The sequence below is a fragment of the Pan troglodytes genome, chromosome 9, assembly GCF_028858775.2.
Source record: "Pan troglodytes isolate AG18354 chromosome 9, NHGRI_mPanTro3-v2.0_pri, whole genome shotgun sequence".
NCBI classification, from domain to species: domain Eukaryota; kingdom Metazoa; phylum Chordata; class Mammalia; order Primates; family Hominidae; genus Pan; species Pan troglodytes.
The window spans coordinates 13803288-13818610 of NC_072407.2; the positions used below are offsets into that span (position 1 = coordinate 13803288).

Sequence of the window (15323 nt, forward strand, 5' to 3'; positions counted from 1 at the left end):
CCACCTTTGTGACCGCAAAGACCAAAGAATATTGGCCAAAATACCATTCTACAACATTCCGCAGTCCTTTTTCTCCTTCATCTCTCACATACTTTTTTGTTGTTGTTTTGTTTTTTGAGACGGAGTCTCGCTCTGTTGCCCAGGCTGGAGTGCAGTGGCATGATCTCAGCTCACTGCAACCTCCGCCTCCTGGGTTCAAGCGATTCTCCTGCCTCAGCCTCTTGAGTAGCTGGGATTACAGGCATACGCCACCACGCCTGGCTAATTTTTTATTTTTATTAGAGACAGGGTTTCACTATGTTGGTCAGGCTGGTCTCAAACTTCTGACCTCGTGATCCCCCTGCCTCGGCCTCCCAAAATGCTGGGATTACAGGCATGAGCCACCGCACCCGGCCTGTTTTGTTTTGTTTTTGCTCCCATATGTCTGCACATGCAGCTACCTGTTTCTGGAATGTCATTCCTTCCCCTCTATAGCTATCTGTGAACTTTAATTCTCAAGTCTCAAATGCCACATGTAGTAAGCTTCTCCTGACTGTACTCTTACCTCTGTCCTCAGTGGGTCAGGCTGATATGGATTTTCATGCCTTCAATGCGGCAGTAGATCTGGCCTTGGTCCCAGTGGAATTATCACTAAATTGGGATTTTTCATAGAATGCTGGGCTCAGCTGAAACTCCAGTTTGTAATGTCTGAGAAGTCTTTCAAAGTTAGTCCTGTCACCCAGTTCTTATCATTAAAAGATCATATTTTGCTGCTTTTGTACCTTGAGCAAACCATCCAACCCCAAGGCATCAGAGGCCTTTGTCCTCTTTGGCATCAGAACTCTATTATTATTATTCTCCTTTTTCCTGTTTGTCACTCTCACCCCTCCCATTTGGATAGGCTATCGTGATTATGCCATGCTTTCACAGCTGTTATTATTTTATTCATTCTTCATAATAACCCTGTGAGGCAGAGAGGGGTGTTGTTTTTGCCAGTTGAGGAGCCTGCAATCTCACCTGACTGAAGACATGAGACAGGCCTAACTTCCTCAGGCTCTGGTTAAATCCTGGGGCTAGCTTATGAGACTTACCGTGGAACCAGAAATGACCTTTCCTCCTCAAGAAATGGCAGTAATGAAGATGCTATCAGCTACTGCTGAACCCAGTGACCAGGGGGACCCAGTGGCCAGGGGCTGGATACCACTATCACATCTGCCAACTTTAGTCACAGACATTCAACATTTCTGCTTCCTGTTGCCAGATAGTGTCCACTGATTACAGGGTATTTCAGGGTATTTGCGGGGAAGATAAGAGCTCTACTGAACTAACTGACAGGCCTGTTGCTCCTGGCTTAATAGACTCAGATACCAACCAATTCCCTTCTCTCATCTCAGCACTCTTCCCAGTGTTCACCACACTCTAGACCTGCTGGCCTTCATTTGGGTTTCTTGACTAAACCATTCTCCTTTCAGGCTGATCCTTCTGTCTGGAAGGCTCTTCCCCCATTTTTTTTGCCCAGTTAACTGCAACTCATCCATCAGGATCCAGACTCATTGACATTTTCTCATTTGAAGCCTTCCCTGATCCCAACAGACCAGCAAGTTCACCAGTGTATACTCTCATATCAACCCCTACTTTTCCTTTGTAGCACTTAGCAGGATAACTCTTAGAAAGCAATGACTAAGTGTCAGCCATGACTGAGCTAGCCCTAAATAAAAGAACACAGTCCATGCAGCCAGAACAAATTTAAAAATATTCCGCACACTTTATTTGTACATTTTGAACACTATAGAAACATTTAGTTTCCCATGAGACTTCTTAGAATTCCCCCTTCATCCCTTTCCCATCCAATGTTTTCACATACTGTAGCAGCGCTTTTTTTTTTTTCAACGACTGCCCCTTCCCTGCAAAAAACTCTGCAATGTGGTCCTCTTTCCTTCTTCCTTTCTTCTTAATTCTCCACTGAAACAAAACAAAACAAAACAAAACAAAACAAAACAAAACAAAACAAAACAGGTCTGGGAAGGCAGGACCCTCCTTGGAAAGCAGGGGAGGGGAAGAATCTGAATAGGCCAAGACAGAATCTTCTCTGGTGGACAGGAGAAGGAAACATTTTTTTGGGGACATTATCGTGTTACTGCTGCTTGGTTATCTAATGTTACATAACCATCCTTTCCAAAACTTAGTGCCATAAAACAACTACTGTTTTTTTGTTTTTGTTTTTGAGATGGAGTCTCGCTCTGTCTCCCAGGCTGGAGTGCAGTGACGTAATCTCGGGTCACTGCAATCACCGCCTCCCAGGTTCAAGGAATTCTCTGCCTCAGCCTCCCAAGTAGCTGGGATTACAGGCGCCCGCCACCACTCCCAGCTAATTTTTGTATTTTTAGTAGAGACAGGGTTTCACCATCTTGGCCAGGCTGGTCTTGAACTCCTGACCTTGTGATCCACCCGCCTCGGCCTCCCAAAGTGTTGGGATTACAGGCGTGAGCCACGGCGCCCGGCCCTACTATTTTATTATACTCATGATCCAGAGGGTTGGAGTTTGGGCAGGGCAGAGCAGGAATGGCTTGTCTTTGCTTCCCAGTGTTGGAGGTCTCAGCTGGGTTGGCTCAAATGGCTGGAGATGGCAAGAACATATGACATTGTCATATGTCTGGGGCTTCGGTTTTGCTCCATGTAGCGTCTACTGGGTCTAGAATGTCCCAGGTAGCTCCTTTCCTCCTTTCCTAACATATCTTATTTGTGGGCTTGTGTGGCTGAAACAGCTGGGGGTTGGCCAGCATTATTCTCTCTCTCCATGCAGTCTTTCCATGTGGCTTTAGCTTCTTACAGTATGGAAGGAAGTTTCCAAGAGGGAGCAACCCAAGAGTGAAAATTCCAAGAAATCCAGGTGAAAAGTTATATGGTTTTTTACAACCTAGCTTTAGAAGTCCCTGTTCTGCCACATTCTATTGCTCAAACAAGTCAGGAAGTTTACCCATATTCCAGAGGAGGGGAATTAGACTTCCTTGACGTGTGTCTATAGGAAGGAATAGAATGAACAGCACAGGCTACCACAATTCATGTCCCTTTCATGGTATTGGCTTGAAGTCCAGGATCTCATATAAATTAGGGTCAGGTGTGAATGAGGCTCCTTGTTTGCAATCTTCTCTTGATCAGAAGAGCCACAAACTAGAGACAAGTTATTTGTGTCTCTTGCCTGTGTTAGGGGTCCCCCACCCAAGGTTGAATGATTCGCTACAAAGACTCACAGGACTCAGCAAATAGTCATATTCATGGCTAAGATTTACTGCAACAAGAAGACACAGAGCAAAGTGGCCAGGCATGGTGGCTCTCACCTGTAATCGCAGCACTTTGGGAGGTCGACGTGGGTGGATCACTTGAGCTCAGGAGTTCAAGACCAGCCCAGGCAACATGGCAAAACCCTGTCTCTACAAAAAATGTAAACATTAACTGGGCGTGGTGGTATGCGCCTGTAGTCCCAGCTAATCGGGAGGCTGAAGTGGGAGAATCACTTGAACCCGGGAGGCAGAGCTTGCAGTGAGCCGAGATCGCATCACTGCACTCCAGCCTGGGTGACAGAGCACTCCAGCCTGGGCAACAGAGCGAGATTCATCTCAAAAAACAAAACAAAACAAAACAAAACAAAACAAAACAAAACAAAAGGCTAACCTTGGAAGCAGACCTTTCTGTCTTTTTTCTTTTTTAGAGACTGGTTCTTGCTCTATTGCTCAGGCTGGAGTGCAGTGGTGCAATCATGGCTCACTGTAGCCTCAAACTTCTGGGCTCAAGTGATACCCCTGCCTCAGCCTCTTAAGTAGCTGGGGCTACAGGCATGCACCACCATGCCTGGCTAGTTTTCTACTTTTACTTTTTTTGAGGTAGGATCTCATTTCACCCAGGCTGGAGTGCAGCGGTGCAATCACAGCTCACTGGAGCCTTGACCTCCTGGGCTCATGAGATCCTCCCATCTCAGCCTCCTGAGTAGCTGGGACCATAGTTATGCACCACCATGCTCAGCTAAATTTTTTTTTTATTTGTAGAGATGAGGTCTCATTATGTTGCCCAGGTGGTCTCAAACTCTTGGGCTCAAGTGATCTTCTGTCCTGGCCTTCAAAGTGCTGCGGTTACAGTCATGAAACACCATGCCTGGCCTAAGCAGACCCTTCTAAGGATAAGTAGTCAGGCTTGCTATGGTTAACTCTATTTTGCACACTGAACAACATGTAATGGTGATATAAAGACAGCAAAATTATATCAAATACTCCCATTGAAAAAGGTGAAGGAAGGGCCGGGTTCAGTGGCTCACACCTGTAATCCTAGCACTTTGGGAGGCTGAGGCAGGCGGATTGCCTGAGGTCAGGAGTTCAAGACCAGCCTAGGCAACACGGTGAAATCCCGTATCTACTAAAATACAAAAAATTAGCCAGGTGTGATGGCGTGTGCCTGTAATCCCAGCTATTCGGGAGGCTGAGACAGGAGAATCTCTTGAACCTGGGAGGTGGAGGTTGCAGTGAGCCGAGATCATGCCATTGCACTCCAGCATAGGTGACAGAGTGAGACTCCCTATCAAAAAAAAAAAAAAAAAAAGAAAGAAAAAGAAAAAGAAAAAAGAAAAAGGTGGAAGGGCCAGGCATGATAGCTCACGCCTATAATCCTTGCACTTTGGGAGGCTGAGGTGGGTGGATTGCCTGATCTCAGGAGTTCAAGACCAGCCTGGCAACACGGTGAAACCCTGTCTCTACTAAAAATACAAAAAATTAGCTGGGCATGGTGGCGTGGGCCTGTAGTCCCAGCTATTTGGGTGGCTGAGGGAGGAGAATCGCTTGAACCTAGGAGGCAGAGGTTGCAGTGAGCCAAGATCATGCCACTGCACTCCAGCCTGGGGGCACAAAGTGAGACTCTGTCTCAAAAAAAAAAAAAAAAAGAAAAAGAAAAAGGAAAAGGTGGAGGGAGGAAGAATGAGAGGCACATAGCAGTTACTGGCTCATAGCAATTCTGAAATCCATCCAGGCACATATTTCTAGTTCCTTGACTAAGGCCTAGTCCTGCTCCAAGGGAGTTTTTCTCTGTGATTCTTGGCTCTTCCCTTTGGACTCTTGGTTCTGCATTTAGCTTTGCTTCCTTTTCCATAAAAAATAACCTGTGTTTGCAAATAAGTTGCCTTTTCAGCCTGCTTCCTCTCTATATAAAGTTGGGTGCCATAAGGTCTCTTTTCATTTTGAACTATCTGTTCTTTTCAGTTCAAGTTCATGGTGCTTCTACCAATATAATTCTCTTAAAAACATTGTGAGTTTTCTATTAATAGCATTGAGGTTCACTCTATTAGACAAAAGCCACACTCTAAAGTCTTTTAAGAGACAGGGTCTTGCTCTGTCACCCAGGCTGGAGTGCAGTGGCATGATCTAGCTGACTGCAGCCTTGACCTCCTAGGCTCAAGCAATCTTCTTACCTCAGCCTCCAGAGTAGCTGGGACTACAGGTGCATGCCACCATGCCCAGCTAATAAGAAAAAATTTCTTTTGTAGAACTGGGGTTCTCGCTATGTTGGCCAGGCTGGTCTTAAACTCCTGGACTCAAGTGATCCATCCACCTCAGCCTTCGAAAGTGTTGGGATTATAGGCCTCAGCCACCACGTCTGGCCACCTAAAGTCTTTAAAGGCTGTTTTCTCTCTTCCTTGGACTTACAATCAAGGTACTCTGAGATAATGCTCTTAAAATTCCTGAAGCCTTTTAATCTAATTGGGAATGTCTATGAAGCATGCCCTTCAATCTTACAGCTGTTTCCTGAGCTGAAAAAAGCCCTTGAGATTATTATTGTTTACTTTTATTTTTATAGCAACCAGGTCTCACTGTGTTGCCCAGGCTGGTCTTGAACTCCTGACCTCAAGTGGTTCTCCTGGCTTGGCCTCCCAAAGTGCTAGGATTACAGATGTGAGCCACCATGCCCAGCCCCTCAAGGTTATTTTTACCCAGAGGCCACACTTTACTTGAAGTGTATTGAATTTAATCTTTGCTATTAGGTCATCTCTTACTGTGAAAGTCTTTTTGTTGGGAGATAATAGAGGTTAGAAACAGGTTTATTTTTGACCTAGCAAGTCTTGACTTTTTAATATTCTAAGTGCTGCTTTAAAATTAAACAATTCCTTAGTTCAACTTTCTTGTATTTTGTCTTAAACAAATAGAAGACTCCACTTGGCAATTTCAACACTCTGACTGGAAACTTCCCTAGCCAAATCCATGAGATACAAGATCATTAACTGCGCTTTCTAATTTTCATGAGATACCCTTTCTTTCCTTTTTTTTGTTGAGATGTGTCTCACTATGTGGCGCAGGCTGGCCTTGAACTCCTGTGCTCATATGATCCTCCTGCCTCAGCCTCCTGAGTAGCTGGGTCTATAGGTGCACACCACATACTCACTACTCTTTCTGTTTTTTACATTACCTCAGTCAACGGCGCTGCCAAACTTTCTGCCACTATATGACAGGAGTCGCGTTTTATCCAACTGTATTAGTTTGCTAAGGGTGCCATAACAAGGTACCACAAACAGGGTGGTTTAAACAACAGAACCGGTGACTTAGACTACAGAAATTTATCATGTCACAGTTCCGTTTTTTTGTGTGTGTTTGTTTGTTTGAGACAGAGTCTCACTCTGTTACCCAGGCTGGGGTGCAGTGGCTCAATCTCAGCTCACTGCAACCTCTGCCTGCCAGGTTCAAGCGATTCTCGTGGCTTAGCCCCAAGTAGCTGGGATTACAGGCACGTGACACCATACCCAGCTAATTTTTTGTATTTTAGTAGAGACAGGGTTTTGCCATGTTGGCCAGGCTGGTCTTGAACTCCTGGCCTCAAGTGACCCACCTGCCTTGGCCTCCCAAAGTGCTGGGATTACAGGCATGAACCACTGCCCCTGGCAATCTCACAGTTCTGGACTAGATGTCCAAGATCAAAGTGTTGGTTGGGTTGATCCTGCCTAAGAGCTGTGAGCAATAATCTGTCCCATGTTTCTCTCCTAGATTCTCGTGGTTTGCTTGCTGGCAGCAATGTCTGGCATTCTTTGGCTTGTAGATCCATCACTCTGATCTCTGTCTTCAGGCTGGCATGGTGTTCTTTCTGTGTGCGTGTTTGTGTCCAAAATTTGGACGCCAGTCATAATGGATTAGGACCCAACCTAATGACATCATTTTAAGTGAACTACCTCTATAAAGACCCTATCTTCAAATATGATTACATTCTGGCTGGGTGCAGTGGCTCATGCCTGTAATCCCAGTGCTTGGGAAGGCTGAAGTGGGAGGATCCTTTGAGGCCAGGAGTTTGAGACCAGTGTGGACAACATAGCAAGACCCTGTCTCTACAAAAAAAGTAAAAAAATTAGCTGGGCATGGTGGTATGTGCCTATAATCCTATGTACTTGGGAGGCGGAGGCAGGAGGATCACTTGAGCACAGGAGTTCAAGGTTACAGCGAGCTATGATTGTACCACTCTACCCCAGCCTGGGTGACAGAGTGAGATCCTGTCGCTAAAAAAACCCCAAAACAAGAGCAAATAAGATCACATTCTGAGGTACTGGGAGTTAGAATTTCAATATGAATATTGGTGGGGACACAAGTCAACTCAAAGCACCGGCCTTCAATAGCAATTCCCTCACTGTCCTTGAGGTCCTTTTGGCTTCCGCCCACCCCTGTCCAAAGCCAATGACACATGTTTTTCTTTCTTTTTTTTTTTTTTTTGAGACAGAGTCTCGCTCTGTCACCCAGGCTGGAGTGCAGTGGTGCGATCTCCGCTCACTGCAAGCTCCGCCTCTCAGGTTCACGCCATTCTCCTGCCTCAGCCTCCCGAGTAGCTGGGACTACAGGCGCCCGCCACCACGCCCGGCTAATTTTTTGTATATTTAGTAGAGACAGTGTTTCACCATGTTAGCCAGGATGGTCTTGATCTCCTGACCTCGTGATCCGCCTGCCTCAGCCTCCCAAAGTGCTGGGATTACAGGCGTGAGCCACCGCGCCCGGCCAACACATGCTTTTCATTGTTGCAGTGTCTAACTTCACCAGTTTTATTGTCAGTTATGGGCTGATCAGGGAAGTGGCCACCACTATGGAATACAGGCTTTATTCTGAGAATTGGATACAATACAATTGCAGGAGAAGCTAGGGAAGAAAAGGTCTGAAAGGAGATGGCTGGGCAATCAGAAAAGTCACTAACCAGAGATCACAAAGGAAAGCTGACGAATGAGTACATGGAAGGCTGTTCCCTCTGCATCCAGCAATGGGCCTGAAGTTTATGATAGGTCATCAGGGCTAGCAATCAGGAAGAAAAGTTGGATTGCATTGAGGGAGAGTGAGGACAAACTAGAATCCACAGGACAAACTGGAACCCACGAAGACAAAATGGAACTCACAGCTATCTTTCACATTGATGAGCATGCGATATGTAGCATAAGCTAATGCCTTTACCATGGAACTACACGTGCCTCGCGCCAAGGCTTGGAGACACTGAAATAGAAAATTTGGGGGGAGTTGAAGGAGCTGTGGGCCAGTTAATGCTCTGTACCAACAAAGTATGTTAGCGGATCAGTAACCACTCTACGATCTGCAGCGGCATGTGATATTTACATCAACCTTCAGAACACAAGGGCTGCTGCTTCCAAATCTTACATAAATCTTACCTGCTCCTTCCAAACTTACATGAAATTCTTCTGTAGTGAATCCTATCCTGGACCCACATTGGGAAGGGACATTTGAGGAACTAGATTTCAACTTACCTAATTGACACAGTACAAACATCAGTGACTGTCAGATACCATGATGCTGATGCTGTGTCTTATACATACTACCCTCTCATTTAAACTTCATACCAGTCTTGCAAAATAGATGTCATCTGGAAAGACCTCATCAAAAAAATAAAAATTAAAAAAAGAGGCCGGGTGCGGTGGCTGACACCTGTAATCCCAGCACTTTGAGAGGCCGAGGCAGGGTGGATCACGAGGTCAGGAGTTCAAGACCAGCCTGGCCAAGATGCTGAAACCCCATCTCTACTAAATATACAAAAATTAGCTGGGCGTGGTGGCACGCGCTTGTAATCCCAGCTATTTCAGAGGCTGAGGCAGGAGAATTGCTTAAACCCAGGTGCCAGACATTGCAGTGAGCCAAGATCAAGCCACTGCGCTCCAGCCTGGGTGACAGCAAGACTTCGTCTCCAAAAAAAAAAAAAAGTTTCCTTTCGGCCGGAACCGCCATCTTCCAGTAATTCGCCAAAATGACGAACACAAAGGGAAAGAGGAGAGGCACCCGATATATGTTCTCTAGGCCTTTTAGAAAACATGGAGTTGTTCCTTTGGCCACATATATGCGAATCTATAAGAAAGCTGATATTGTAGACATCAAGGGAATGGGTAGTGTTCAAAAAGGAATGCCCCACAAGTGTTACCATGGCAAAACTGGAAGAGTCTACAATGTTACCCGGCATGCTGTTGGCATTGTTGTAAACAAACAAGGGCAAGATTCTTGCCAAGAGAATTAATGTGCGTATTGAACACATTAAGCACTCTAAGAGCCGAGATAGCTTCCTGAAACATGTGAAGGAAAATGATCAGAAAAAGAAAGACGCCAAAGAGAAAGGTACCTGGGTTCAACTAAAGCGCCAGCCTGCTCCACCCAGAGAAGCACACTTTGTGAGAACCAACGGGAAGCAGCCTGAGCTGCTGGAACCCATTCCCTATGAATTCATGGCATAATAGGTGTTAAAAAAAAAAAATAAATAAAGGACCTCTGGGCTGTAAAAAAAAAAAAAAAAAAATTAAAAAAAGAAAAAAGAAGTGTTGCAAAATAAATATTAGCATTCTCATTTTACATATGAGGAAATGAAGCCTTATATTTACTCATAGATGAGTCAATGGGGAAGCCCGGATTCTTCCCGACATCTGTGTGGTAGCCATCTTCCAAGATGACCCCCATGATTCTTGCCCATTGGTACTCATACCCTTTTGTAGTTTCCCTCCCAAATCAAATAGATTTAACCTGAGCAATCAGTAGAGCATTGCAGAAATGATGGTGAATGACTTTTGATGGTGGATCATAAGAGACATTGCAGCTTCCATCTTTCTCTTTCTTGAATCAATTGAAAGCCAGCTGACGTGTTGTAAGGATACTCAAGCAGCCTGAGGACAGGCCCATATACAGAGGAACTGAGGCCTTCTGTAAACGACCCATCCATGTGAGTGAACCACCTTGGAAATAGATTTTCCAGCACCAGCCTAGCCTTCAAATGACTACAGCCCTATATTTTACTGCAACCTCCTGAGACACTTCAAGCCAGAACTATAGAGCTAAGTGGCTTCTAGATTCCTGACTTACAGAAAATATGAAATAATGTTTACTATAGTTTTAAGCTGCTAAATTTTGGGTTAATTGGTTACACAGCATTAGATTAATATAATCTGTTAGATTCTGAAGCACAACTCTTTACTTTTCTTTCTTTCTTATTTTCAATTTTTTTGTGGAGATGGGGTTTTGCTACATTGCCCAGGCTGGTCTTGAACTCCTGGCCTCAAGCAATCCTCCCACCCCAGTCTCTCAAAGTGTTGGGATTACAGGCAGGAGCCACTGCACCCAGGAAAAGCACAGCGCTTTCTATGACATCATGCTACTTTAAAATTTGTTTGGATAGGAAGGGCATGGTGGCTCACACCTGTAATCCCAGCACTTTGGGAGGCCAAGGAGGGCAGATCACTTGAGGCTGGGAGTTTGAGACCAACCTGGCCAACATGGCGAAACCCCATCTCTACTAAAAATAAAAAAATTAGCCAGGCGTGGTGGCTGGCGCCTGTAATCCCAGCTACTTGGGAGGTTGAGGCAGGAGAATTGCTTGAACCCGGGAGGCGGAGGTTGCAGTGAGCTGAGATCATACCGTTGCACTCCAGCCTGGGCAACAGAGTGAGACTCTGTCTCAAAAAAAAAAAGAAAAAAAAAAAAAAGAAAAAAAATTCGTTTGGATTGTATGAATGAGGATGATGGGAGAAGTAGGAATTTGGAAGTCCACAATGTCCTGGTCTTGTCATAAAAAAAAGGCTTTGAAATATGTTTGGTACTTCCAGATACTGAGAGAGAAGAAGGGTCATATAGTGGTTAAACTGAACCTTGAGAATTAGGAGGTTTTCTTCGTTTCTTTTTTCTTCTTCTTTTTTTTTTTTTTTTGCTACTCAGGGTAAGCTGACTTCGCATGAATAAATCAGAGGTTAAACCATGTGTTTTTGCTGACTGGCAGACTTGGGCTGGAAATGGGGAAGATAAATGATAGAAATTAGATTCTGGTAGGGCAAGAAAAGTCCTGACAAATGGTGATGAAATGGGGTAGAACCTTCAGGACAGTCACAGTGAGGGGCTGGCCACCCTTTTGCTCCTGCCCCTTCTTTCGTCAGTGGGGCCATCCTCTCCTCTTCCCCACCAGTTCCTTTTTGATCTCAAACTCACTGAAGAGGCTCCTTCTTGTTCTTCTCTTTCCAAATATCCCTTTCTTATGAAGATCTTTTCCTTTCTTAATAAGGCAAACATGTGCATTAAGGAACTTAAAAAAGCAAAACAAAACCAAACTTCATCTGAGAACCACCTCATTTTAAAAACTCTTGGTGTTTATTGTTCTCTCCAATTAGTCCAGGATTGGAGAGGAGAGGTACTGAGCCTGGCGATTTAATCAGACCTTAGTTAACCGGCAATAGTTATTATCCTAGGATGCTAGTACTGCAAGAACCCTTCCAGAACATCTGGTGCAACCCTGCTCTTTTTATACGGGATAATTTGAAGCCCAAAGAGATCAAGTGACCATTGTGACCACCGTGAACAGATATTAATTCAACAGCTGCAATCGAATACTTTTTTTTTTTTTTTTTGAGACGGAGTTTCACTCTTGTTGCCCAGGCTGGAGTGCAATGGCGCGATCTTGGTTCACTGCAACCTCCGCCTACCGGGTTCAAGCGATTCTCCTGCCTCAGCCTCCCGAGTAGCTGAGATTACAGGCATGTGCCACCACGCCCGGCTAATTTTGTATTTTTAGTAGAGACGGGGTTTCTTCATGTTGGTCAGGCTGGTCTCGAACCCCCGACCTCAGGTGATCCGCCCGCCTTGGCCTCCCAAAGGGCTGGGATTACAGGCGTGAGCCACCACGCCTGGCCGAATACGTTCTTTTAAATGGTCCATCTCTTTGGATTAGTAAAATGGGTGGAGTGATTTGGAATTGGCCCAGATCTCCTATTCTGCAAGCAGAGAAACACTACAGAGAGGCATTACCCAGGTCAAACCCCTCCTAAGATGTGAATTGAACAACAGCTAGGCGTTAGGAAGAAAATGCTGCCTGACCCTGACTTCTAAACTCCCCTTAAACCTCGTCTCTGTGTCCCTAGAACCCAAGATAGAGTATGCATGAATAAACTTTTGCGAAATGAACCAACAAACTTCCCTCGAGGTCCTTTCTGCCTCCCCGCCGCCCTGCATCTCCCCGACTTGGGACTGCGCTATCATTTCAGTCCTGGTCTGGGGACTTTTCGGGGTCTTCTTTGGCCTTCTCAGACAGTGACTCCGTTCCCAGGACAGGACCAGTGATCCCTTTTTCACTGCGGGGCGCTGGGAGGAGGCGGGTAGGCTGCTCACCTAATCTCTCGGGTTTTTCCTCAAGACGCGGTCATTTGTGTGAGGTGTTGTACTCGAGCACCCAAAATGGCCCGAACTGGTCTGGGAAACATTAGGGAGATGTGTTTACCGTCCTGGCTGACACTGAAGGCCAAGCATTCTTGCCACCAGGCGTGGCTTGACTCGCAGAACCCACACTCTGGCGGCTGTGGGCGCGGCACCGGACCGGCGCCGGCAGCAGGGCGGGGCCTGGCGGGGGCGGGGCCTGGCGGGTCAGGTGACTGCGCGGCGGGCTGTGGCTGCGGAGGTTGAGGGGCGTCCGAGGCGCGGAGGGGCTGGCTGGGCAGGAGGGGTTGGCGGGGCAGCAGGGCCGCGGCCATGGGGAGCTTGAAGGAGGAGCTGCTCAAAGCCATCTGGCACGCCTTCACCGCACTCGACCAGGACCACAGCGGCAAGGTCTCCAAGTCCCAGCTCAAGGTGGGCGCCTCCTGACCCGGCCCCCCACCCGACCCTCCCCGGCGCGCTCTGTACTTCCCTTGGGTGGAAGCGGGACCTGGCGGGCCGTGACCGCAGGGCGGGGCGGGTCGGAATGCGCCCGGTAGGCCCGCTTGGGGCGGAGTGGGTCTGAGACCGGGATTTGGTGTTTACTGCCTCCCCCTTGCCTTTGGGCCATGCCCTCGGTTGGATGTGTTAGTTCCCGCGGGTCTCCCAGGGACTGGGAAGGGTGGCGGGCATAAGGCTGGGGTGAAGTCTGTGAGGGCCAAGTGTGATTCCTTCTTGGCGTTGGAGAGCGGGGGGCAGAAAGTGGATTCTGAGGCGGCAATGGGAAGCTCCCTTACACAGCCTTCCCAGAATTTTCCTCTTACTCCAGGAGAGGAAGGGACTTGCCCAAGGTCGCTGGGCAGAACCTTCTGCAGCCCACAGCCCCACACCAGGACAGTCCTCAAAACGGCTAGCTGCCCCGGAGGCGACAGGGCAGTCCGGAGGCGCAGAAATGCCCCGAAGCCCGGCCTCCAGGGTCCTTCTCCTTTGGGAGGCTTTTTGACTTGGGAAGACCTTCTGCCCAGCGTCTTTTAAGTCTGGAACTAGTGGACGGGGTGTACTGTGTCCCACAGGGACCTTAGTTCCGGGTGAGGAGCGCTGATCTTTCTGGCACCCTGCAAAAGCGACTGCTTTTTCAGAGTCGTTATTGTGACTGCCAGAGACCCTAGAGTATAGGGTATAAATAAAGGGATGCTTGTAAATTGAGTAACCCCAAGCAGGGAAATTGGCATTCAGCCAGCAGAAATTGGCAGCTTCTTCAAAGTATAAAATATAGAAACAGACAAGAAAAGCTATTCATAGGCATTTAAAAATATACATATTTTAGATCCGAATGTCCGGTTTTCTTAGCCCCTTCTGGGAATAAATTCTGAAGATTGGGTTTGTTTTGTATATTTTTGTACAGTAATCCCGTTCTTATGAGTAGTGGCTTTTATGCCAGTAGGACTTAACATTCTCCTTGTCTTCCTTTTGCCTCTCCTTTCTTTTTCTCACTGATAGAATCATAGTCTGGAAGGGTCCATGGAGATCATCCACGTAATTTTTATTTTACTTTATTTTTAAATATGAACATACAGTAAAATTGACTTTTGGTGTACAGTTCTATGAATTTCAACATATGTATAGATTTATATAACTATCACCACAACCATGGCTTCCTCAGTTCCATCATCCTAAAAAACTCCCTGATGTTGCCCTGCCTCCACCCCAACTGTCGGCAACCATTGATCTTTCCTAACTGCTATAGTTTTACCTTTTCCGAAGTGCCATGTAAATGGAGTCATATAGTTTGTAACTGTTGAAACTGATTTCTTTTACCCAGCAGAATGCCTTAGAGATTAATCCATTTTGTTGTGTGTACCAATAATTTTTTAAATTGCTAAGTAATATTCTATTGCATGGATGTATGGTAGTTTTTAGCCATGCATCCTTGAGAATTTGTGTTATTTCCAGTTCGGGGGAGTTATGAGTAGGTCTACATTTTACTTTTATTTTTACTTTTAACTTACCTATGCCATTTTATTTAAAGTAAGTTTTTAATAAATAGATGTAGCTGGGTCTTATTTTTTTATTCATTCTGACAATCTCTGTCTTTTAATTGGTATATTTAGGCCATTTACATTTAATGTAATTATTGATATGGTTTGATTTAGGGCTACCATTTTATTATAATTTGGTTTCTGCTTTTTTTTTTTCCTCTCTTTTTCTTCCATCTTTGGGATTATTTGAATATGCTTTAGTTTTTTGTTTTTTGTTTTTTTTTTTGAGACACAGTCTTGCTCTGTTGCCCAGGCTGGAGTGCAGTGGTGTGATCTCGGCTCACTGCAACGTCTGTCTCGTAGGTTCTAGAGATTCTCGTGCCTCAGCCTCCCAAGTAGCTGGGATTGCAGGTGTGCGTCACCACAACTAGCTAATTTTTGTATTTTTAGTAGAAACGGGGTTTCACCGTGTTGGCCAGGCTGGTCTTGAACTCCTGAGCTCAGGTGATCTGCCCTCCTTGGTTTCATGAAGTGCTAGGATTACAAGTGTGACCCACTGTGCCTGGCCAATATTCCATTTTAATAGAGTTTTTAACTATATTTCTTCGTGTAGGTTTTTTTAGTACTTGCTCTAGGAGTTAGAATATCCATCCCTAACTTTTCATAGTGTACTTAGAGTTAATATTTTACCACTTTAAGGAGA

The 15323-nt window shown here is 45.8% G+C and overlaps 1 protein-coding gene, 1 long non-coding RNA gene and 1 pseudogene across 4 annotated transcripts in view; 2 read left to right on the top strand and 1 right to left on the bottom strand.

Moving 5' to 3' along the window:
* Positions 1-1740: 1740 nt before the first annotated feature.
* Positions 1741-12819, bottom strand: LOC134807236 (uncharacterized). The gene is made up of 3 exons (XR_010147142.1): positions 12621-12819; positions 11114-11248; positions 1741-1941 (listed from the first exon to the last, which is right to left on the bottom strand). It is a non-coding gene; the product is annotated as an uncharacterized LOC134807236 (long non-coding RNA).
* LOC107967316 (large ribosomal subunit protein eL21-like) lies at positions 9173-9743 on the top strand (annotated as a pseudogene).
* Positions 12820-12850: 31 nt separating the features above from the next.
* SWAP70 (switching B cell complex subunit SWAP70) overlaps positions 12851-15323 on the top strand; it is a 114791-nt gene continuing 112318 nt past the window's right edge. For 2 of the 3 annotated variants that reach the window (XM_063782784.1, XM_024346969.3), the window contains exon 1: positions 12856-13076. In XM_063782784.1, the coding sequence (XP_063638854.1) occupies positions 12978-13076 (99 nt within the window). In that variant the 5' untranslated portion in view covers positions 12856-12977. Of the gene's footprint in view, positions 13077-15323 lie in introns of all 3 variants that reach the window. The other variant, XM_508279.8, reaches the window with a different exon arrangement.